General features: G+C 50.4%; 1 protein-coding gene across 2 annotated transcripts in view; it reads right to left on the reverse strand.

Annotated features, from left to right (window-relative positions):
• SHB (SH2 domain containing adaptor protein B) overlaps positions 1–24,841 on the reverse strand; it is a 135,139-nt gene that overhangs the window by 40,356 nt on the left and 69,942 nt on the right. For both annotated transcript variants that reach the window (XM_034664154.1, XM_034664155.1), the window contains exon 3: positions 7,564–7,779. In XM_034664154.1, the coding sequence (XP_034520045.1) occupies positions 7,564–7,779 (216 nt within the window). The remainder of the gene's footprint in view (positions 1–7,563; positions 7,780–24,841) is intronic.

A 24,841-nucleotide genomic window follows, 5' to 3' on the forward strand; every position in this document is an offset into this window, starting at 1 on the left:
TTTTTTGGCTACAAAGTGAATTCATTCATACGTCAAGTAGAAAAACCAACCAGAAAAACCTGTCCCTCAGTCATATATTAGGCAAAGGAAGAGAGCGATCCCGGTTCTCTTCGTAGTTATTTAAACCCCCCTTTTCTCTGCAGACCTGCTGTTCGTATGTGTTAAACATTAATTACAACTGTTACTCATTACATAGCAAAAAGCTCCCCATACAAACAAAATTGTTAATTTCCTCGCAGGCCCAAGGCATTCTGGGAAGCTGTGCAAGGGACAGGAAGCATCACGGGAGCCCCACTGGGGCCAATGGTGAGGAGGAGGGGGAGTGGGTCTGGGTGCGCCAGGTGATGGAGGTCTAAGACTCCCTGAGGAACCTTCTGCAGAGGCTGAGCCTGTTCTGAGGGCAGGAGGATGAGTCACGGGGCTCGGTGGAAACAGCAAGCCCAGAGAAAGTGTCAGACACACAGAACAGCAGTGCTCCCAGCTCCAGAGCATTTGCGTTTGACAGTGACAAGTCATGAGGTCAGCATGGAGTGGGGGCCACTGCTTCTGCCTCCACAGTGGCCAAAGGCACATGGCACAACCGAAAGGTAAAGGCGATGTTCCAACCTGCTCTTTCCACACTTGAGATGTCAAGGCAGCAGTGGAAAGAGCAAAGATTTTGCAGTCAGCGTGACCTGGGTTCATTAGCTGTGTGACTGTGGACAAGGGGCTGATCCTCTCAAAGCCTGAGTACTGTCATCTGTGTGATGACGATGAAACCACACCCACCTTGCAGGGCTTTGTAAGTACTGCTCACTAAATGTTAATTTCCTGTCCTTCCCCCATTTTTCCCCTTACCTTAACAGGATTATTTCAAACTAGCCAATTGAGCTGCTTTGGACATGACTCACAATCGTTTAGGAGATAGACATACCCAGGGCCTTATTTGCCCTCTCTCTGCCCTTTCGGCTTTACTTGATGAGGCTGGAAAGGTGTCAAAACTCAAGAGGGTGCCTGGCTAAGGGGTGACAGACACTGCATTAGCATCTCCCCTGCAAGTGTGTATCTGGATGTTCCCCTATAAACCAATGCACCCCTGTACAGGGTGTGCTAGGAGCACAGAGAGGGGTCCCAGCCCAACCTGGGATGAGGGTGGGGAAGAGGCTGCACGTTTCCAGAAAGGGCTTCCTGGAGGAGGTGGTGTTGATACCACTGAGCTGAGCTGTGACATCCTCTCTCTCTACACCCTGACCCCAGTACCTAACACATAACATATACAAGGTACACTATAGGTGCTCAAAGTGAAGTCCTCAGGTCAGCAGCATCAGCAATTCTTGGGACGCTGTTAAAAATGCAAATTCTCATGCCTCATCTCCAGAACCTACTGCATCAGGAATTCTGAGGAGTGGGACCCAACAATGTGTTTAATGCTTCCTTTGGGTGATTCCCCTACTCACTCTGGGTAAGCCAACCAATCCACGAGTGTGTCATGGCTAGAATGGGGAGGGTGACAGGGGAGAAAGGCAGTGGGGACCCTCTCACACACAGGGACGAGTGGCCCAATCCTTGGGAAGGGCTGAACAAAGAATGGGAGAACTGGGTGGCTCACTGTTAGAACTACAGGAATGGAGACTAGGATTTCCTACATAAGTACTGCCTTCCATAGCATCCATGCCATAGCATCAGTGCCAGGCGCAATGAGGAATGAGCTCTGTAAGTGGGGCCTCTGTGCCTTCCAGGGACCTCCTCATGTTTTCATACTAAATTAAAGTTTATTCAATAAGTAAGCCTTCCCTGAACATCAATAACCATTCTCTCATGTGTGACCCTTTAGGGCTTACAGTCTTTTTATCCAGATCTTTTCCCTTGATTACAGAGATACAGTGTGACAAAAGTTGAGTATCCCCTTTTATAGATGGGAAAACTAAGACTCAGGGAGACTGAACAGCCTGTGTGAGGCCCCACGGCTGTGAGTGGTGAAGCTGGCATGTGGACTTAGGATTGTCTGACTCCGTCTACTGTGCCACGGACTCCTGGCACACTAAACACTGTCCCGGGCTTTTGAGGGCAGAGCGCTTTTGAGGGCAGAGCCCTTTTGAGAGCTAATGGGGAAGATGGACAAGTCCCCCCAAATAATTATGTTTAGCACTGAGTCATAGGTCTGTCTTCTATCTTTGCTGGGAGGCAGACCTGCCGCCGGCTGAACCCCGGGCACTGCCTGAAAAGTAGCTTCAACAGAGACGAATCGTCAGTGAGTGGAAAATGAAAAAACGAAATGACTTTGTTCCTTTAAAAGATTTTAAGGATGCCCTTCATACACTCCCTGCCACCTGGCTCCTTGAGCAAGCACTCTGATCATCTGCTTCGCAGAGGCAATTATAAATCATTAAGGATGTGGCTGTTAACTCTACTCATTGGATTAAAAGGAAACGTTGATCTATCCTCTGTGTATAGCCTGAGTGGCTCTGCTATGAGGTCTCTGCCAATTCTCCCAGCCTCTCTGGGCCTCAGTTTCCTCAGCTGGACAAGGGGGAGTGGGATGCGATGCTGTGGGATCCCCTCCCAGTGCTGAATGATGGCAGAGCATGACTAACCCGTGGGATGGCTATGGTTACCCCCCACCCAGGTATGAACTTCCAGAACTTGGGCTCCTACTGGATCCTTCGCTGGAACCATTCCAGGTGGGAACACACATCCTAGTAAAGTATCCCACCAGAGGGAGAAATCCGTACAAAGGCAATGAAAGGCATGTGACATTTCCTGTGGGCTCCAACCATATCTTGTGCAGCATCTCTGACAGCAGCAGGGAACCTGGACATCCACTGGGTTAGGGCTTGGATCTGGAAGTGGACTTCGCAGGTTCAAATCCTGGCTTTGTGGCTGACTAGCTATGGACCCCTTCTCTTTGGACTTCAGTCTTTTTTATCAGTAAAATGAGGAAACTCATTTCCCAGAGGGTGGCTGTGAGGATTTGATGAGAAAACGCAGGCAGAAAGTGCTCAATAAGTGGCCAGGACTTTCGTGATGTGGTTCCCTTAAGCCTCACTGGGACCCTCTGCAGTGGGCACATTTCTGAGGTAAGAAAACCGAGGTTCCTATGACAGGTTCAATCCCTGTCCTCCCAGTGGCCCCTCAGAGATGTGAAGACACCTCATCCATGCTACCCTGAGCCCATGTCTGCTTCTCTAGGTAATGCTCCCAGCCCCTCTGCCCTTCCCTGTGTGGCCACCTCCTGTGCAGGCTCCCTTTGTCCACGTCACAGACCCTGCCACAATGCCCAGGGCTGATTAGACCCTCCAGACCAACCCATGCCCCCCCAAAGACCGTGTGGAATCACCCTAGGCTGCTCTTCCTGCCCCACACTGCGCAGAGTTCCACAGAGCCATTGTGTAGGTCCAGAGCTGCATCTGGGGGCTTAGGGCCAGGCAGGAAGGCCATTTTTAGACCCACCTGCCACCTTGCAATTTGTTGCTGTAAAGACTCCCAGGGGGTGAGTGAAAGCAAGCCAGGAAGTAAAACCACCAGTTCTGAAGGCAGGTGTCTCTGCCAGGGGGGGAGGGGGCTGACAGCGTGATGGAAGCCACACCACCTCTCCGTGCATGGTGGGGCTGCAGCCTGCTTGTTCCAGGGAGTCGGCGGTGTAAGAAACCTGACCAGGCATCCATCCTGGGGGCTGGGATCTACAAAGGCCACGTGTGTGGGATGGGAATCCAGTGCTGAGTGGCTACAGGTTCTGGCTAAGGCCACCATCAGCTTTCTGGAGGAACAGCAGGTAATGAAGGCCCAAGGCTTTTTGGAGACCTTGTGGTATTTCTCACTCACCTGGCCACAGATTCTAGGAGGTGGGAAGACTTTCATTCCCAAGAAGCCAGGACCACCTCACACCCTGCAATAGCTGTTCTCACGATGACCAAGGAATGATAATCGAGCCTTCCCGAAGTAGCAGCCCCCAGAGCCTCAGAGCCTTAGAGTATGGCTGAGCTGGGAAGGGTCTGACTTCCATAAAGGCTGGTCTGGAGCCACTGGCTGGGACAGATTACCTCTATGGAGAAGCCAAAGCACGCCGTTGAGAAATGGCTCTTTCCACCAATGCAATACAGGACAGCATCTTGAAAGGCAGCAAGCACTTTTGCTTCACAGATTGAATCACAGAGATAATTCAGAGGCCTCCCCTTCTCCCAGTCTCTGATCAGCATGGTGGGGTGCTGAAACATGGAAGCAATCCTGGAGGTGAAGGCCAACCCCCCCCCCCCTCCACTGCTGGGGAAAGCCTCTACCAGCAATCCTGCCTCAACTGAGCTTCTGCTTACAATTCCCAGCGAGGGGAAGCTCATTATATACTTCCAGGTATAAACGAACTTCTTACAACTCACCTGGACCCTAAGTCCCTGTGGCTCCTTCATGGTGGGCTCAGCTCTGCCCTTTGGGACCCCCTCACAGTCCACCCTTTGGAAATTTGAAAATGCTGCCCAGGTTCCCTCATCCAGGCTAAAAATGCAGAACCAGAGAACACAAGGGTGGAAAGAGACAGTAACGATTTTGCCCAGCCAACTTTATCCCATACAGAGTCCCCCCAGCTACAGATCCTGCACCCTGGGCTCCCAGGGCCCAGTAGAGAGCTCCTGAAAGTCTAGAAAACCATGTGGGACATTTCAAACGGGTATTGCAAGGAGGACAGGGCCTAGATAAGCATTGCCTTGCTCCGCGACAACACTGATGACTTGCTAAAGCATGTGTGTATAGACATACCCACGCGTGTGCACAAACACTACTGACTAGCATGGGAACGCTGTCCTGAATTCTGGGCAGCCACACTTCTGGGTTTACAAATGGGATCATGGCAGCACTCGGGCTATCCAATTGGGCTGTTTCAGCTCATTCTCCTTACCCGGAAGGTGGCCCATCCACCTCTCACTCCGTCTTCACTCTAGGCTAGGACACTGAAGGGTACCCCTCACCTACTAACACGACACCAATAGGCTCTGTCCACAGCCATGGGGAGGCACCTGGTCATGACTAAAGACTGGTGCCTACAGCATCCCTCCAGCCTGAGTGAAAAAGCTTCCTTCTATGCCCCAGAAATCAGAATCAAACCAAAAGCTTCTTGGGAAGAGGACAGCTGGTATATGCTTTGGAGCAGGCCACGCAGAGACAAGTGACTTGATGAGACATAGACAGGGACCTGATTCTGAGTCTGTCTTCTATCGGCAGCCTAAGAAATAGACCTATAATGACACTTGTGACAGGAATGCAGTGACATAAAGCCAAGTCCAGAATGGTATTTGTGGCCCAGCAACTTACAAGGATACAGGTCTAGCTGAGACCTTGTGATCCTTTGTAAAGAATGTACAGGAGTTCCAAAATCCTCTTTGGGCAGAAGAGGGCAGGTTCTGGTCCGAGAGCCTTTTGAACAGTTGAGGTCCTTTAGGTTAAGTGCTTTTCACTTTAACATGCATGTGAATCACTTGGGGGCCTTGTTCAAACAGATTTTGACTCCGTAGGTCTGGTGTGAGGCTGAAGACCCTGCATTTCTCACCAGCTTGGAGGTGATGCAATGCTGCGGGTCCAGGGACCATGTTCTGAGCAGCATGGCACCAGACCAGACTAGAACATCAAAAGTAACACCACCCTCGAGTGACCTGCAGGTGGTCAGTCCAGTGTGAGGCCCCACACCTGTCTGCAGTGCTACCTCATGCCAAGGGCCCTAGATGTCTGGGAGAGCTACCGCATGAGCCCTTTAATCAAACTGGTGTTTGCACAGAGTAAGCTCTTGGATGGCACTGGCCCCATTCCAGTTCCTCTCATGCCCAGGAGGAGGAAAGCCCCTTATCAGCCATGCCAGGGGACAGGGCAGTCCTTGGATTCCTTTGTGCCAGGGGAGGACAGGAGGCTGTGAAATGCACAGGGGCAACCTAACCTTCAACCACACAACTATGCTCGTCTCTGGCTCTTGGCCAGGCACTCACAGCTTGGCAGGCAGAGACCAGCACCTAACAGAACTAACCATATGATGAAAGAAACGTTCTACCACACTTGAGTGCAAGAAGCTCAAGAGGCCCAGAGAGGCAGTAAAAAAGCCCTCGGGATGCATGGCTGTGTCTCAGGGAGGGCTCACAGAGATGGCAATATTTGAGCTGGGTCTGGAAGAAGGCACATGGCAGGGAAGGACATTTAGGCAGAAGGAATGGGGTTTGCACACTGCACACTACGTCCAGGGAACTGTGAGTAGTATGTGGCTGGAACAGCTAGAACACCAAGTGAGGGGGTCAGGATGGAGTCGGGCAGAGGCCTCACTGCTGGGGGCTAGAAAGGAAGGGTCTAGTTGTGCAGGAAAAGGGGAGATTTCAGGCAAAAATGAATCTTAAATTAAAAATAAAAACTTCCCTACGGACCTGGGTGGCTCATTGGTTAAGCACCTGACTCTCAATTTCGGCTCAGGTCATGGGATCGAGCCCCGAGCCAGGCTCTGTGTGCTCAGCTTGGGATTCTCTCTCTCCCTCTCCCTTTGCTGCTCCCCCTGCATGTGTGCACGCTCTCTCTCAGTAAGTAAATAAAATCTTAAAAAAAGAAAAGAAAAACTCTCCCTTTTGGACCTTCAATGTGGCAAGAATTAAATGAGTCATTCAATGTCTTTTTTCAAATGCCTGAACTCTTAGATGCATAAGAAATCTTTTGCATCTGGCTTTTCACCTCCTCACATTAAACAGAAGCATTTTCCTCAGTTGTTATAAACTCTGTCAACATCACCTGTTAGTGGCTGTACGGTATTCCATTTAAACAATCCCTGTCTGCTGGATATTCTGGTTGTTCCCCACCTTTCATAATCATGAACAATGCCTTTTCTGAGCTTTCAATCACAACCTTGGCATGGATCCTAAAGGCTGGGCTTAGAATCAAAGGGTGTGCACATTAGCTTAAGACCTGCGACACATGTGGCAGGCAGGTTTCCAAAAGGCTGTGCGAGAGGAGCTGAAGCGCTGGGACAGATATCCAGATTCTGCAGAACCAGTCTCAGAGTGAGGCGGAGGGGGGCACCTCAGTCATCCCTGGCCACGGCGAGAGCCAGCTTGAGGTCAGAATGCGCCCATGCTTGTGCCACGCGAATAGCTTCATGCCCCAGCTGGGACAGAAGACACGGTGGCCCTGGGTGCGTGCATACCTATTGCAGCCGTACAGCTAGATGGAAGCACTGGGCTCCTTCAGGCCCAGCAGGAGTTTCAGAAAACTCCTTCTGAAATCTTGGCTTCAGTTAATTAGAGCATTACCAACAGGATCAAGACAGAGTCAGACAATGAGATCATCTAGGCTGTCTGTGAAGACTATGGAGACTGGAACTGAGGCCCTAGGGGCCAGACCCTGAATTTCCCCTTGGCCTGACCTGGCTTCCCTTACCTCCAGGACCCTCATCATCTTTGAGGGGCCCAGCTGGACTAGAAGAGAGGACAGTCCAGCCCAACTGGATTATCAGATGAAGCTGTGTGGTTTACCTGAGCAGGGGGCACCAGTGCACTTATGCCCTTTACTGAAGGACAGTATTGAGGGTGGGTCAGCAGCCCCCTCTGAGTGGGGCCACTGGCTCCTTACCTGCCAACGCTGGGATGGTGACCCGGTTCCACTCCCACGGCTGATCGTACTCGTCGGCGGGCCTGTCATCGTCCTGGGGCAGCTTGCTCTCCCGCAGTCGGGGGCTGACCGTGCTCTCGGAGTCTGAGTCGATGCTTTGGCCCTCAGGTTCATAAGGGGTGTCGTACAATTGGATGCCTTTGTGCTGCGACCGGACACTTTCTTGCCTCTGAAATTCTGCAGGCGAAAAGGAAGGAAGCAGAGATATGACAGATGCGTAGCGTGTACTTCCTCACCGGGGATCTGCCAGGGGACACCCACAGGAGTTCAGTTACCGGCCAAAGTGGGGAGAACTGCACAGGAACAGAACCCTGTTTCTGAGCTTGAACTGTCCTTCCCCACCCCTTGAAGGCAGCGTCTCTGCTCTCCCAGGGCAAGGCTTCCTCACAAAGATCTCAGGCTCTTGGACCTAATGAGAGAACCAGAAGGCTCACCGTGCCATCTGCTCGTCCACTGTAGTCTGCGAGGGCAGGGCCCAGATGTGCACGTGATCTTCCAGGTGTGTTCTGACATCAGCTTGGAACAGAAAGAGCCCTCACCCCCTTGCTTTACAGACAAATAGGGTCTTCCCCACTCCGACTGTTCCCCATCCTCTGGACTTTCATTCTCTACCTGAAAAATGAATTAGGCCAAACGATCCTCATGTTTTCCTTCAGCTAAAAAGTCAAGAGCCTCCTCAGGGGCACCATTTTCTCCCCTATAAAGCCCCATGAGCACCCCCTTCCCTATGTTTCTGCCTATCTTCTAACACACTGAGCACATCCGAGGGACTTGAGAGCACATGTCCTGTTTCACTGCTGAATAAGGGGGGGAACTCTTCATCCTCTGGAGAGAATGCCAAGGCCTGGCCATCTGTGGGCTGAGGGGGGACTGCCTGTCTAGACCAGGCCCCAGACAGCAGGCATCCAGGTCAGCTGCTGCTCATTTCTGAGAGGCCAGTCGTGGCTCAAAGATGGATGCCAGGATGCTAGAATCAGGTGCTTCTGAGTCAAACAGGGACACTTTACCTGCTTTGATCCTAAACACCCTCTGTGTGAAGGGCCTGCATGGGACATATGGAAGGGAGGGTTCACTGGAGAGGCTGCTCTCAGGAAGCCTACTACTTCCAGAAGAGGTATAACAGGCACCTAAATCATCATAATTCCCGGGGCAAAGGGGCTCACTGCAGGGCCTGTAAGGGACGAGGCAGGGGGAGAGAGATGACACGTGAACTGTGACAAGTGAACAGAGGAGGGTTGGCGTTCCCTGTGGTAGGACCGAGGTGAGCCAAGGCGGTGTGGCTGAAGCAGATGGGCGGGCTCACTGCCTTTCTCTTTCATTGTGGTAATAATATACATAACACCATTTTGTCATTTTAACCATTTTTAATTATACAGTTCAGTGGTATTAAGTACGTTCACACTGTTGTGCAGCCATCATCACAACCCATCTCCAGAACCTTTTCATCTTCCTGAAATGAAACTCTGTACCTATTCCCTGCTAACTCCCCATTTCCACCTCTCCCAGCCCCTGGCAGCCACCACCCTACTTTCTTTCTTTTTTTTTTTTTTAAAGATTTTATTTATTTATTCGACAGAGATAGAGACAGCCAGTGAGAGAGGGAACACAAAGGGGGAGTGGGAGAGGAAGAAGCAGGCTCATAGCGGAGGAGCCTGATGTGGGGCTCGATCCCATAACGCCGGGATCACGCCCTGAGCCGAAGGCAGATGCTTAACAGCTGTGCCACCCAGGCGCCCCTACTTTCTGTCTCCATAAACGTGACACCTTGTATCAGGAGAATCAGACAGTACTTGTCTTTCTGTGACAGGCTTATTTCACTTAGCATAATGTTTATAAGGTTATTCCATGTTGTAGCCTGTGTCAGAATTTTTTTTCGTTTTGAGGCAGATTAAAACTGCATGTCTATTCACTGTCCACTTTTGCTGGAGCACTGGGTTCAAGGAAGTGAGAGGGGAGAGGTAAGGTCTGACATAAAAGGGGTGAGGGTCATTGAGAGTGAACGATTTAAAAGGACTCTTTTTTTTTCTTTAAGCTTTTTTTATTTATTTGACAGAGAGAGAGAGCAAGCGAGCGAGCAAGCACAGGCAGGGGGAGCGGCAGGCAGAGGGAGAGGGAGAAGAAGACTCCCCACTGAGCAGGGAGCTGGACCCAGGGCTCTATCCCAGGACTCTGGGATCATGACCTGAGCCGAATGCAGATGCTTAACCGACTGAGTCACCCAGGCGCCTCTTAAAAGGACTCTCGAGGCATTCTCCAAATCAGAGTTCTAACGGCATAAAGACACGGTAGAAGCCCACGGGACTTATGTGCCTTGAAGAGTGGCTGACAAAACACCTGGTGATGTCAGCCCTTCTGAGCAAGAGCATTGTTTTTAGGCTGGGCTTCACGTTCCTGGGCCAGCTTACGGGGATGACAAAAATCTCCATGCACACGCCCTGACACAACAGAAGCCAACTGAGGCTGTGCCAGTGCTGCCGGTGTTGACATTAACTAACATCACGGTAGTGTTTCCCAGACCTCATTAAGTCACATGCCAACTTCATGATTTTGCTGTTTTTAAGTACTGCTTGGGTTATTCTTTTCTATTTTTACTTAAGTTGCCTCACTTTTTAGAGTTAATAAATTTATGACAAAAATTTTATATCACGACCCTTAAGTCATTATCGTTGCCTAAAAACAGCTGATAAACATAAAAAGAACAAAACCAAGCAGGTAGGTCCTAGTGCCTGCTGGGAAGCTAGCACAAAGCCTGCTTTCCCTCTGCTGAGAAGGGACATGAGCAAGGACTAGCCAGCCGGTGGGGCTGCAAACAGCACTCAGAGATACTCCCTTTGGCAAACGCTTTCTCTTTTTAGAAAGAAAGAGGAACAAAATGGAAAAAACCTTCTCACTATATGGTTCTCAGGCCCCCTAAAGTCCTGTCCCCTCTGAGAAGATGTCTCATACTTTGGCGAAACATGGCTTTACTGGGTCCCTTGAGTAAACTGGTATCATTTATTAGTTTTAAGGGTGATGTTTCCTTTTCTATGGGGGAGGGAGAGGAAAAGAGAAGAGCTATAAAAGGTAGGACTTGGTCACTTCAAAGTGAATACCAACTGTAAGACACTACAGACAACTTTAACTCACTAAACCTACCGAACTATCTAATCTGTTCTGTGGGGTTATCATCATCCGTGTCACTCGCACTGGTTCTATGACCGCAGTCTAACCTCCTGTCCTTGGAAAATTCTGAAGTCTGAGGACACTGGGGCTGCAGCTGACAGGCACTGACTGACCCAGGAAAACCACCTTCCTCTTTACCCTACTTTACAAGCAGGACCAGCCAGGATTAACTTACTCTACAGTTTACAAAGCACTTTGCATGAGAATCACCATTTAATCTTGGGTACCCCAAAGATGCACATCTGTGGGCTTCCAATAATCAGGTGTGCCTTGCTCTCTCCCTCACAGAGCCTGGCTGCAAGCAGATATTCAATAAGTGTGGGCGAGATAAATGAACGACAACTGACAGCCAGAAACCACTCCTTACCCCCAAATTCCTGTTAATTTATGGAAGTCCCCGACAGCAGTGATAAAGTATGTGGAGCAATATGCCAAATGCATATAGTTAGTATTACGCAATATGCAGAAGAGATGGATATTCTATCTAAATACCAGCATAAAAGGAAAACATGTGTAGTGAACAGATTAGCTATTATATCAGAGGGAGTTGTACATACACCTCTCATACAGAATTTATTGTTCCAATGGCATCTGTGCCTTCCTAAAGCTGGGTTAATAATGGCATGCAGTTAGGGCGGGGGATGTTATAATGGTAATCATTAAAACAAGCTTCCCCCTTGTAGTACATGGTGAATTCAAATTTTGATTAAGGCTGCAACAATAGGGAACAGTTAAGTAAATTATGGCACACTAACTGGATGGAATATTAAGCAGCCATTAAAATGATAAATCTGAAGATTATGTAGCTACATGGAAAAGCATGCATGAAATTATGCTAAGTTAAAAAGTAAAATACAAGATTGTTTATGTGTTGAGCAAACTGCATAATGTGGGCTTTTTAAACAAGTCCTGGCCACTGTGGATGAGGCCCCAAAGGGAATCCTACTCCTTGCTGAGGAATTGCTGAACACTGTCATCACACGCTTTACCCACAATACGCAGACTCTGATGACAGCAATGTTGTCAGTACAGCTACACATGAATAAAGGGCCGACAACTTGATATAGAAGGTAAGCAGCTACTGTGCATGGGGGAAGGAATTATTGCATAATTATTTTTTGAAAGTTGTTTTAAATAATGAATTGGGATGCCAGGAAAGAAAAAATGTAATTAAGACAGGAGACCAGGAAAGTATATATGGTTTGAAGCAAGACTGGGCTTACAGGAGCTATGTGCCTTTCGGAAGCAGCTGCCCTTCCCTGAGAAAATACTCATTTAGGTAGCATCCTCCCTCCCAGGAGAGGCTTGCCCCTCCCGAGAGGGGCCCCAGGAAGTCAAGGGCTGCTGCACCAGGCCAGCTCACCAGACATCATTGTCTCCTGCGTAATGACCGGGCCCACCCTCCTTATTACCAAGACTGATCTGTGAGGGTCGAGAGACTAATCTAATAGGGGAGCTGGTGACCATATGTTTTAAGTCACAAGTTATCTGGACATCACCATCTATAAATTCATGGAAAATGACCTTTAATATCAGTGGCAGGCTGTGATTGCATGCCTTTTCGGCAGGGAGCAGAAATATTAAATTGACAGGGCGGAGATTTCTGTTGACCTCTGGAATAGAAAGGTTGTCAAGTGGAATTACATATAGAGAAAGAGAAAAAAAAATCAATCAATCAATCAATCAGCACTTTCTCTAGAATCAGAGAATGTTAGACCTGGGAGGGACCCTGGGAGCACTCACCAAAGGCATAGAGCCAGGAGGGTGAGGCAGGTGTGCTGACCAAGGGCTGTGGCGGGTGGAGAGGCAAGGGCCAGGGGATTATCTGAGTGAGGGGCTCAGGACAGAGCTTGGGGCAAACCAAGAGTCTCCTGAGTGGATCTAATGAGGGTTTACGGTTCCCCAAGTCCACAAGCAACAAGCTACACTGTGCTCCAGGGTTTACCAGCTCTGTGCCACTGCACTCCCACCCTTCTTTGCTTTGGCTGCCAGGAAGCTCAGTTAATTTTAGTTAACTTCAATAAGTATGTTGTTTTAGATATTGTATAGATTCACCCACCCTTCTTTCCTTCTTTTTTTTTTTTTTAAAGATTTTATTTATTTATTTGACAGAGAGAGAGACAGCCAGAGAGAGAGGGAACACAAGCAGGGGGAGCGGGAGGGGAAGAAGCAGGCTCACAGTGGAGGAGCCCGATGCGGGGCTCGATCCCATAACGCCGGGATCACGCCCTGAGCCGAAGGCAGACGCTCAACAACTGAGCCACCCAGGCGCCCCTCACCCTTCCTTCTATATGGACTTTGATTTCTATTATAATGGCCTCCTTATAGACATTTTTAAAAACAATGGACAGGGGCGCCTGGGTGGCACAGCGGTTAAGCGTCTGCCTTCGGCTCAGGGCGTGATCCCAGTGTTATGGGATCGAGCCCCACATCAGGCTCCTCTGCTATGAGCCTGCTTCTTCCTCTCCTACTCCCCCTGCTTATGTACCCTCTCTCGCTGGCTGTCTCTATCTCTGTCGAATAAATAAATAAAATCTTTAAAAAAAATAAAAAAAATAAAAAAAAAAATAAAAACAATGGACAACCTCAAATCTCTATTTTGAAAGCAGATGGATACATATCTAAATAAAAAAATGTGTAACACATTTTATGGTAAATATCTTTTACTAGTAAAAAGACTAGAAGAAAAGAAACCTTTCTTTACCTCTTCACCTACCCTTCAGGAACAGGGAAAAGGAGGTGCCTGGGAGACTGAGGCCAAGGAAATCCGTTTGCCTCCTCTAGCAGCATTGGTATCCACCCCTCCTCGCACCCAGCCTGGCATCTACTGAATGACTGGTACAAGGGCCAGATGGAGACACGATCCCGGTCTTCAAGAAGCCCCTGGCGAGGGAGGACCAGAGCCTCCAGCACAGACACGGCTCAGGATCCCCAACAGGGAGCAGATGTGATTACTATCACTCAGCTGGGAGAAACCTGGGAGGGCCTTGAGGAATCTGGACATGAGGTCATAGCGCAGTGGTGTGGCAGGGAAAGTGGACATTTGATGGGGGAAGGGCTGAAGCAAAGGCACAGGGGCTAGAAGCACAAGGTGTATGTGGGGGATGCGGGCCATCCAGAGGGCCTGGTGGCAGAGGAAGCTGGAGGCTGGTGGAAGTGGGTTCTGGATGCTCTTGGATGCCATGGGATGGCACCCCCAAGAGTGTCTAAGGAGAGGTGCTTAGACCCTCAGGGCAGGGTGGAGCTGGGCAGGGAGAGGCTGGCACAGACGTGTAGAAGCCTAGCTGGAAATGATAGACGCTGGCCTGCAGGCCCCTCACCTCTAATTTTCCCAGCTGGGCTTGTCTGGGAATCAGCACTAGATCCCAAATAATAGGGCAGCAGAGCTCAGTAGGGACGTGTGGCCCATGAGGCCTCCATTCCCAGGCCAAAAAAACCTCTACTCAGCCAGTGGTGGGCGTACCTGGCTGTGCCACCAGACCTCTCCCACATCATGGCTTGGAAGACACCGGGACCCACGCCTGAGATGCCAGGGACGGGGGTAGACTAGACTCAGAAATTCAGGGCTGCATTACTAGAACAATGAACCTTCCACTGACTGCCTGTACCATCCACCTGGAGGGAGGCAAAGCCCTGGGTCCAGGTGAGTGACAGGTTCCACAGCACAGTGTGGTGGCTGAAAACACAGATTCTGCCAGACTGCTTGGGGCCAAGGCCCGGCTCTACCGGAGGACCCAGGGCAAGTCGCCTCTGTTTCCGCATCTCTGGAGGGGGAAATGACAGTATCCACCTTGGAAGGATGTTATGAGAGTTAAATGAATTCAGTGCATTCAGCGTCTAGAACGGCGCCTGGTACACAGAAAGCACTCTGGGGATGTGGCTGTCACTCCAGTTACTACTACCGGGCTTCCTTGGAACGTCAGCCCAAGACGTCTCCTCCTTGGAGATTGCCCTTCTTCGTCCCCCAGCCACGGAAGGTCTGCTTCCTGAAATCTGACAGGCCAACCCTGCACTCGAAATGGAAGGGTTTCAACACCAACCGCTAAACCTACTTCCACTTCTGGATCCAAAACTTCCGATTTTCGCTGCTGCTTGGCAATCTCGTGCCTCCATGGGGGACCCCTGCTCTGGATCAAGTCTTGGGTGTCACAAGAAGCACACAGGGGAGGTCTCAACAATCAGTAGTCTAATCACTACATTTTACAGATGAGGAAACTGAGACCCGGGGAAGGGAAGAAAGCAGGGATGAGGCCAGGCGTCCTCTAAATCCTGGACCAGGACTCCTCCTTCTGCCTTTCCCAGACGCTTCCTGACATCTCTTTTATCAGACTGTCTAGTTCTTAATCTTCTGGAGGCAGGGGCATCTATTTCAGTCGGGTCTGAGGTGTTAAAATCACACCCAGCATCACAGACCAAGCGAGGAGCTGCATAGGAGTGGCGGGGGGCTGTTTAGGCGTGCAGCTGAAAATCAGCCAAGTTCCAGGGCACCGCATCAAAGGGAAGTCGGGGGACGTTCATCCCCATCTGAACTGTTAAAACATTCGCTGGAGAAAGGCCCAACTCCTGACTGAGGTGCTTCACCGGATGTCTGAATTCAGGTGGCCCTTAGTGGCCGAGGTGGTGGCATGGGGCAGCAGCAGTCATCCTGGGTGGACGTGGCAGGCCAGCAAGGGCGGGGCAGGGAGGTTCGGAGATGAAGCCTGGAGATAAACCCAACACAACACAAGCAGGAGGCCCCACCTCCTCCTCCTCTATCTAGTCTGGTTTCCGGAGCTGTCTAGAAGCCAGGAGACTGACTAATTGGAGTTCTCTTACCATCTTTTCCAGGCGTGCACAGAAACACCCAAGAAGCAGAGTGTGAGCTTTGCGGAAGCAGGGGGCGGGGCACAAGAACAATGGTCACGTTGGACGGAGCAGAGAGGGCCTGTCGCTGCCCGGCAGAACCCGCACCACTTGCTCTTTTATGCTCAGCCCAAGGGCGAGGGCAAGGCCCCGGTCTGAGTCAGGGAGCCCAGTTTGCTCCATTCCCTCGGTCAGCTGCAGTGATGGGGTCTGACGGGGTCTTCCCTCGAGGCCCCCTGTTGTGTGGCACCAGAGGGGAGACAAGCCCGCGCACCTGGTGACACCACATATGCTTCCCCTCATGATTTCAGAAGCCACGTGGGCCTCTTCCCAAAGCTCTCAGGCCCTCTCTGCAATTATGGCTGAGTCCTTCAGCCCTGCCTGTCACTTTGCACTCTTCCAGGGATGGCTGTGGCGTGCTGAGGCCTCTGAGAGGCTGCATGCCAGAGTTCTGTCGCCATCCCCTGTGGAGACTCACTGAGGCGAACTTGCTGCTCCAGGATCCTGGCTGCTCCTGGGCTCAAAGCAGTGCATAAACAAGTCTCCATTTAGAGCGGCAACTTCCTCAAGAGACAGCTTTCTGACTCCATGTCAACTGCAAGACCCAAATTCACAGGCAATCAAGGAGCTGCCTGCTTTTCTTTCTCTAGCATCCACTGAGCCCTTACTGTGCGCTAAGGTGGGCCCCAGGCCAAATGCTGAGCACTCACATGCTGTTAGAGAAGGCTCCTGCTCCCCGCCCCCCACAAGACCTGGTGGTTTAGCAGGAGAATCGGGATGCCAACATCCATAAGCCCTGAGTTATTAACAGTTGTGAGTTACTGGGCAGCTGCCTGGGCCAGGCACTGACTGGGGCAAGTGCTACTGTATTTTACAGTGCAGAAACTGACGCTCAGGTTCAGAGGCCTGGCTGGGACTAATCCAGTTCTGACTGGCCCCAAGTACCCTAAACTGGTACAGTGGCAGCTTCCTGGAGGCAGAAAGCAAATGCTGTCCTAGGGATTTCGAAAACCTTCAGGGAGATGGCATTTCACAGAATCTCAAGTCCTAGTGCAAGGAGGCCCCTCAAGGGCCAGGCATCTGCTTGGTCTCACAGACAGTGAATGGTGAGCCCTGGGTGGAGTCGAGTCCAGGAAAGGACAGACAGGTAAAGATGTGGGGCACCAGAAGGGCATCCAGGAATGTCAAGCACCAGCAAAGTCGTGGCCAGAGGAAAGCTCGAGGGGTTCTGAGGTCGAACCACATACTGTAAGCTGCCTTGGGCTCAGTGCTCATGAGGAAGAAGGGACAGGGAGTGGCTAGATAAGGACACTGGAGCTGGGCTATGGAGGGCCCTGAATGCCAGGAGGGGGGCATACTTGAAAGGGCAGGAAACTGGAAAAAGTGGATCAGGCGCCCTGATCAGGTTTGCACTTTTACCCAAAAAGCCTTTTTCAGAAGCTGGCAGGAAACACCAGCATGTGGCAATCAGCTGCTGATGATCTGAGGGTCTGACCCTGCAAACAATTAGGGCTCCACCCTTTCAAGAAGTGGACAGAGGATGCCCAGTGCTCCAGAAAGACAGACATGCTCCTGCAAACAACCCAAACGCAAGCATTTCCACCCCAACGAGGGGCAGAGGGCCGGGTGGCACCAGCATTCTCAAGTCAGTCCTGACAGGGGCAGGTTTCCCTTGACCCCTGTGCTGCAGACAGAGGCCAGGGCCCTGAAGGGACACCCGGGGGCTCAGCAAATGGAGGCAGATGCAAGCCCCGTCTTACGTCCTCTGAGTATTGAAGGACAGTACTTATAAAGAGACTGCAATCTTCCAGTCTGCTGGGTGTGGTAAGGCCCCAGCTTCCAGAGGCCTCCGGCCACACACTAATATGATAGAGCCATAGGGGACAGATTTTCACGCCAGACCAGTCATGGCTACGTCCCTCACCTGAGCAGTGTCACTGGCCCAATTTCATGGAAGCTCAAAGAGGAAGCCTTGGAAGGGCCATGACCAAACTCAAGCCCCCGCCCCCACCTGACTGGTAAGAAAACTGCAGGTCAGGCAAGCTGACTGATGCACCGGTTCAGCCTCGGTTCAGCCTCGGTCTCAAAGGCTCCACTCTTTACAATGAGCTCTAAGAATGATGGGGGGGGCGGGTGCAGGCTGTGTGCACTGCCTCTGGCTCCTCGTTTCATTGCCACAACAGCTCTACGAGAGGGTGCTGCCGACATCAACACCTTAAAGGCAGTCACACAGCAAGCCAGTGACGGAGGCAGTCTGGTTCCAAAGTCCATGTTCTGAACTATGCAACTGTCTACATTGCTCTTCCAAGCAAAGCTGGGGCTCTCTGCACTCCTCTGGGTCCACAGTTGCATGAATGAGTTCAGGTCAGCAAGGGAAGCAAGCAGCAGAAGGGCGGAGTCCTGGTCCACTGCGTCGAGTGATGCCAGCAGGCCACTTCCTCCCTCTGGTCATCAGTTTGCTCACTAGGAAGGGTACTCGGGTCATCTCAGGGTTTATCTGACTAGGACCACACACAGGTCCCTAAAGTAATCATTGTGGTCAGGCACTTTGGGCAGAAAGTGCAGGGAGGGGGGCGCCTGCGTGGCTCAGTTAAGCGTCTGCCTTTGGCTCAGGTCATGATCCCAGGGTCCCGGGATGCAGCACTGTGTCAGGCTCCCTGCTCAGCGGGGAGCCTGCTTCTCCTTCTCCCATCGCATCCCCACCCCACCACTTCTGCTCTCTCTCTTAAATAAAATAGAAAAGAAAAGAAAGGAAAAGAAAAGAAAGCACAGGGAAGTGTCACGAGGAAGAATGCCCATTAAGGAGGTATTCAAGTGCATCCTCATCTTTAGAGGGGTGGCCAACACATGCTGCCAGCTCGTCTGGTTGGTCCTAAGGAAGGGATTATAAAGGTATCAGGTACAGGGTGCCAGCCTCCCAGGGCAGAGTCAGAGACTTCTTCCAGGCACAACCCTTCCCTTCACCTTAACCTGACAAGCCCTCCTCCCCACATGCCAGGTTGGTAGCCAAATTGGTCAAACCTCACCCATACCCATCTGGTGGTGGCGGCAGCCCTGAAGCCAGCCATGGGGTCACTGCCTCACACTGAGGGGTGTTGCTGGCATTGTGCCCTGAGCCCGGAGCAGCTGCCTGGCCGGAAACAGCTTGCTGAGATCTGGCAAGCTCTCTGCCCCAGCCTTCCTCAATCTGGAACCGCTTCAGGAGGAACTAATCCCCCCGGGGACTTAGACAACCTCAGCCTTCTGGATGGTGATGATTAGGCGGCCGGCCTGGGACCAGCCTGGCCTCCGCTCACCAGCTGTGTGACCCTGGCCAGCTGCTCGATCCACGGAGGCTAGGATTCCTACAGGTGAGGCTGGGGCAGGTGTGTGTGTGTGGTGTGTGTGTGGTGTGTGTGTGTGTGTGTGTGATGTAGAGATCCTAGAGGATTTTGTGGCACCAGAGTCCCTCAGTCTTTTTCTGTAAGAGTGGCTGTTCACACATGCTTCTTTTCCCCATGCTGTGGCTTCGGCATGCCAAGAAGGGGACATAAATGAGATTACCCATCCTACTACCAGTGTGTGGGGTCCCTGACCTTGGTGTCCTAACTAACTTCCAACAAACTCCTCCAAAATTAATCCACAATATGCAGTGAGCCACCATGAGACCAGGAATTTTGGCGGGGATCCCTACCTGGCCCAGGAGTCAACCCAAATTCAATAAAAAAACCAACAGCAAGACTCCCTCTTTCAATATTGCACTTTATGGCCATCCAAGCCCTTCGTTATTTGGTTCTTATAACCACGGGCCTGCAGACAGATCCTGGTAGGCAAAGTCGGCGCCCCCATTTAACGGAGCAAATGGGAGACCCAGGACAGAAAGAACTTGCCAAAGTCAGAGTGAGAAATCAGCACAATTCCCACCTGACTGATCTTCCCAACTTTACTGTCACACCTTGTATTTCTTGGTGTCACAGCACAACGACCCAAGGAAGTGTTTGTTGTGTTTGAAAGAAAAGTGGGGAAGGGCAAGGTATGTGGGTGCTGCTACACACAAGAATTAGGAACCTGAAAACTGCCACAGTCCAGAATTACTTTCAAGCAGTGACTTCCCGGGAACAGCTACTAGATTACACCACCCATACAACCATCCCAAGAAGTATTTGGAAAGAAACATCTGCAGAATGATGTTTTTGTGCTGGGAAATACAAGAACAGCCCCTTCTCAGGACCCTAAAAGGGTGTCCGAAGAGACTCTACACTGTGTTCACATGGGTGCCATCAACGCTGAGAACACGAGAGCAAAAGCAACTTTAGATTCGTGTTGGAGACAGATGCCCTCACCACTGGTGCCTCTTCCAACTGGCTCCATCCAGGGTGCCCAGGCCCGCAATTGCCACCTCAGAGCTCCAAGTCCCAGGTGTCTGCTCAGTTTGGGGCACTATGCACTGAACCCCCCCAGTGTGCCAGTGGCAGCACAGCAGCTAGAATATGCACCCAACACTCTCACTAGCCCTTCAAGAAGCCGCGAAGCGCTCCCCGACATCTCTTACCACTTTCCCGCCCCGGCCGCCCCGCATCCTCAATGTCAGCAGTCAGCCCAGGGACCCTGGGACTCTCTACCACGGTTCCAGCCATTTGCATGCTTGGTTCTCATGGCCACGCCAGCTTCGGAGGGCCAAGTTCAACTCCAATCCCTCTAGACACATCCCCTGCAATTCCTAGCACAGAATCCGGCTCCGCAGATGTTCTGTAAATACTGGTTGAAGGAACAGAAACAAAGAGCCTTTTGCAAATTCAGAACTTAGCACAGAAAAAAAAGTATTTTAAAAATATTTGTCTACCTGAGGAAGGGGACGTTATTCATAGACCAGTCGAGGGAGTAGTAACTGGAAATGGCCTTCTCAGAGATAAAACTGGTGGACCTCGCAAAAATTAAATATCCCACAGCTCGAAGTTCCACTTCTGGAAATCGATCCTACAGAAATGCCCAGGCCGTTGTGCAGAAGTACGTATACATGGGTGTTTGCTTCAGAATGTAAGAACAAAAAACTGGAAACAAGTTAGAAGTCTACAAATAAGGGAATGACGGAATACACTGTGCCACAGTCACAGTAGAGAAGCATTCAAAAGAAAGGATGACCTCGTAGGGCCTGGGTGGCACAGTTGGTTGGGCACCCAACTCTTGGTTTCAGCTCAGGTCATGATCTCGGGGTAGTGAGATTGAGCCCAAGTCCGGCTCCACACTCAGTATGGTATCTGCTTGAGATTCTCTGCCACCCAACCCCCCGCTCATACTCTCTCTTTAATTAAAAAAAAAAAAAAAAAGAACAGATGACCTTGGACAAGGTCTGTGACACAGAATGATGTTTAACAGAAAAGCATTTATGTAGAAAACATGCTTGTAATACTGGGAGATGTGTAGTTCTGAAAGCAAATGGGCGAAGGCCAAATGAATACACAAGTTATTAACAACAATCCTTATCTCTGGAGAGAGATTTCACCTTTTACTTTCTCTATGCCTGTATGCTGAATCTTCTCACACAGAGCACATATTTTTTTAATGTAATAAAATTTTTTAAATTTAAAGTTTTTTAAAAATTGAGGAAATTTTAAAAAGAAGTTTCATGTGCAGATGTGGCACGTGAAACTGTCCTCTTGATTATTATTGTTAGTGGTGGTGCTGATGGCTCTTGTTTGAGGGTCTGCTTTGCACCGGGCACCGTGCCAGGAGTTTTATAGGAGCGATGAGGATACAAGCGGCGTCAGGATGAGAAGGTAACTTGGGCTCCTTGAGGAGCTGGGATCTGCCACATCTGCTGTCGTCAGAACCCATGCACGCCGGCCTTATCACTCGCTCCCTGCTGCTTTTGGGAAGCACCGGCTTGTGGAATTCCCTCATCTTCTACTTAACATTCCGGTGGAACAGGCTTTAGAGCAACAGCTTCTGCTTTTGTGACTGTTTCTAAACAATTCCCATTTCATGTCATGTTTACACACTTGAAGTTTAGGAAATAGAGTTCAGAGGAAGTTCTGTCTTGGTTTTTCACTCTAAGACGTATGTTTTAATTATAACATGACCCCCAAACACAGCCCTGGTCATCCAAAGAAGCACTCGAGTTTTTAAAGATGCAGGAAAGATCTGCAGTTACAGTCTAGGCACCACAAAAGATGAAAGTTTTCCCAAAACACGCAGCTGCGAGAGTAGGTCTGATCGCTTTTCGGGGCCCACAGTTTCACTGCAAAGGGTCCCCACTCTCCCAGGAGCTTGTTATCCGTTCTTCTAGGTCACAAGTCAAGGTAATTCCCATCAACCAAAATTGATCACCAAGCTGTGAACCTGAATCAACCCGATGGGTGATAAGCACACAGGTTGCCCTTTGGGGAGGGGGTGTGCTCAGGGATGAATGGGGTTTATACCTTGACGCCCAGTTACAGAAGTGGTTGCCTCCTGAAAGGTGGCCCCTTGCCGAGGGGATCAGAAGGGATTACAAGCAGTTCAAAAGTTCTTATCCACAGGATTCCAGGTTCCAACATGAGAAATGTACTTTGGGAAATGGACTGAGAGCCCAGACTCTGGAAATCCCCGAGGCTAGAGGGCACGAGGGTGGAGGGCCAGATACGGCAACCAGTTTAACTAGTTCGTTCTTTTACTCCCTCACCCTACTGAGCACTTGTGTTGCTGGTTGATGGGGCAATGTTGATCAATCACCCCTGGTGCCTGCAGCTCACAGCCTAAAACACAACCTTTTCAAGTACTGCTAGCCTAAGAGGCTTGCATTTTAGTGGTGAGGCAACAGGGAGCCATCAAAGGCTTGGGAGACGCCAAGTGGTGTGCAGGGGCCCAGGTCTTTATCTCGTGCCTGGGGCGGGGCTAGTCCGGTCTCCCTGGGCCTGTTTCCTCAAGTTTTAAACTAGATTCTCAGTGCTGCCTTGCCACTGTAGAGGGGGAGAGCGTAAATGAAGTAAACAAAGGCAATACGCTTGTAACAACCACGGGTCCTATGGCAAGTTTCTCTGTGAAGTGGCCATGAGCCAGAGCCAAATGTTACTGGTTCAAGAATGGAAATAGAGCCTAAGGAGCACCAGAGTATGTATGTATGTATATGGGTGTCATACACTTATGTACGTACACACGTGCACAGAATCACACGCTCGCATGTGGGGAACTCTAGCAGCCCAATGCCTTAGCCCCTCGGACCCGCCCCCTTCACTCTGGTCTGCAGATTTTTCTGTGGAGGTGGGGTGGGGGTGGCTGGGGTGCAGGGGCTGGAGGCATTTTTCCTCAGGTATGTATACATGTAGGGAGCAGAGGCACACAGGGTGAGGGACAGGTGAAGAAGCTTTCATAAAGTGACAAGCAGCAGCCCAGGTCACAGGCTTGCTGAAGAGTGTCTTCCTCTTGCTTTTGCCTACCGCCAGAAGAGACTGAGCATTTGCCCTTCGGATTAGGTTCTGTGACCCAGTGAATGAGAACTGGGGAAAGTGGGGGTGGGAAGGAAGCCTATTTGAGTGTGGATTAAATTGGAAGAGAAAGGAAATCATGGGAAGAAAAACAAAGCTTAAAATAAGGCAGTTCCAAATTATTGCTAGACAGAAAATATAACCCCAACTAGGCAGGAAAACAGAGTGGGACAGAACAGAAAATATCATGTTCCCATCTAAAAGTAACTGGGAGTCCTAATGCAGACTCATCACTGAGAAGTACGGAATTTTTGATATGAGTTTGAGATTGCAGTCTCACTTGGTAGGGAGGGTTGCTGCAGTGCGGAATGGAAGGTTCTCTTCCAACTGTGAAGGTGGCCGTAGAGAATTGGATCAACTCTAGGAGCATTCCTACCTGCCAGCTCAAAGACCTACAGAAAACTCAGCACCCAAAGGCTTGTCTGAAGCCGAGACCGGGGGGGGGGGGGGGGGCAGGGATGGGCCCAGCTCGGGCGAGAGTGTCAGGAGCCTGTCTCGAGTTCACTGTTAGCAGACCCTGAGCGGGCCTCTTTCGCTGCTTCCTCATCTGGAAAATGGCCCAAAGATCTCAGTTCATTTATTTACTGAATCCCACCTTTTCATTTTTTTTTCTTCATGTAAAATGTATTTCCATTTTATACTTCCATATGGTTGTGGCAACCCAGTACCATGGGAGGGTACAAAATGTCCACGGGATCAGGTGGCTCCTTCTGACCTGGGTGACCTCAGTGAGTCCTCCAACCCCTCTGGGCCTCTAGGTTCTCAACAGCCAAATGATGTACCTAGACATCAATGAGTAAGAGTAACAGATGAAGAGCCCTGTGCGTGTGAATGCTGTCTTCTGCCCTATGCCTTCACTCCAGTATGTTTCACGCCTTGACCATCTCGGAATAAATGCAAATGTAACGCAAGTGATTAACTTCTTACGTTGCCTGAGAACACAGTGTGCTTCAACTCCAGGTACTGAATACATCAGCAACTCCATATACTGGCGTGCACATTCTGGAACTGGACTTGGAGATTTCACTTCAAGCCCGGGCCCTGCCATTTCCCAGCTCACACCCTGTGGGGAGCGACTTGTCCCAGCAGAGCCTCGGCAGCCTCTGCTGTGCGGTGGGGAAAATACTAATATCAATTCCATGGGGCTGTTAAAAAATAAAACCAGACAAAGGATATAAAAGAGCCTTGTAAACCATAAAACTCTATGCAGATGTTACAGATTAGAGCAGCACACACATACATGAGCGCAGATAGATACATGACCTGATTCTGAGCTGACATCTGGTATAAATGACTCGCTGTTCAATTGGTTTATGTCCACAAGGAGACATCTCATTTCATTTTTCTTCTGTAGTATCAGTCGTGTACTGTGCCTTTCACTGATGCTGAACAAATAGAAGCAACTTCCATTGCGCTATTCAGTACTTTCGATGTTTGCCCCCTAAAGGAAGGACCCTGCAATGTGTGACAGGGTTCTGAGAAGCCATGATCGGATACCAGGGTTCAGAAACACGACACGGTTTTTGTATGGCACCTACTGCGAACAATTCGGAAAAGCTCTGGGAAAAGGAGTGCCTTTATGTCATGTGTAAACCCCCTAATAACTGGAACTGAAGCTTTCTTCCTGAGCGTTTCATTAAGTAGATCATCTGCTCGCGTTTGGCACTTTTCCACTAGCCGGGAACCCACAAAAACTGATGTGGTATGACAGCTGAGTCGGTGCTGCCAGACAGGCTTCCTCGCTCGGAAACGGGGTGGGGGCGGCGAGAGCCGGGGAGAAGGAGTGGGGGGAG

Source organism: Ailuropoda melanoleuca, chromosome 7, assembly GCF_002007445.2.
Source record: "Ailuropoda melanoleuca isolate Jingjing chromosome 7, ASM200744v2, whole genome shotgun sequence".
NCBI lineage: Eukaryota > Metazoa > Chordata > Mammalia > Carnivora > Ursidae > Ailuropoda > Ailuropoda melanoleuca.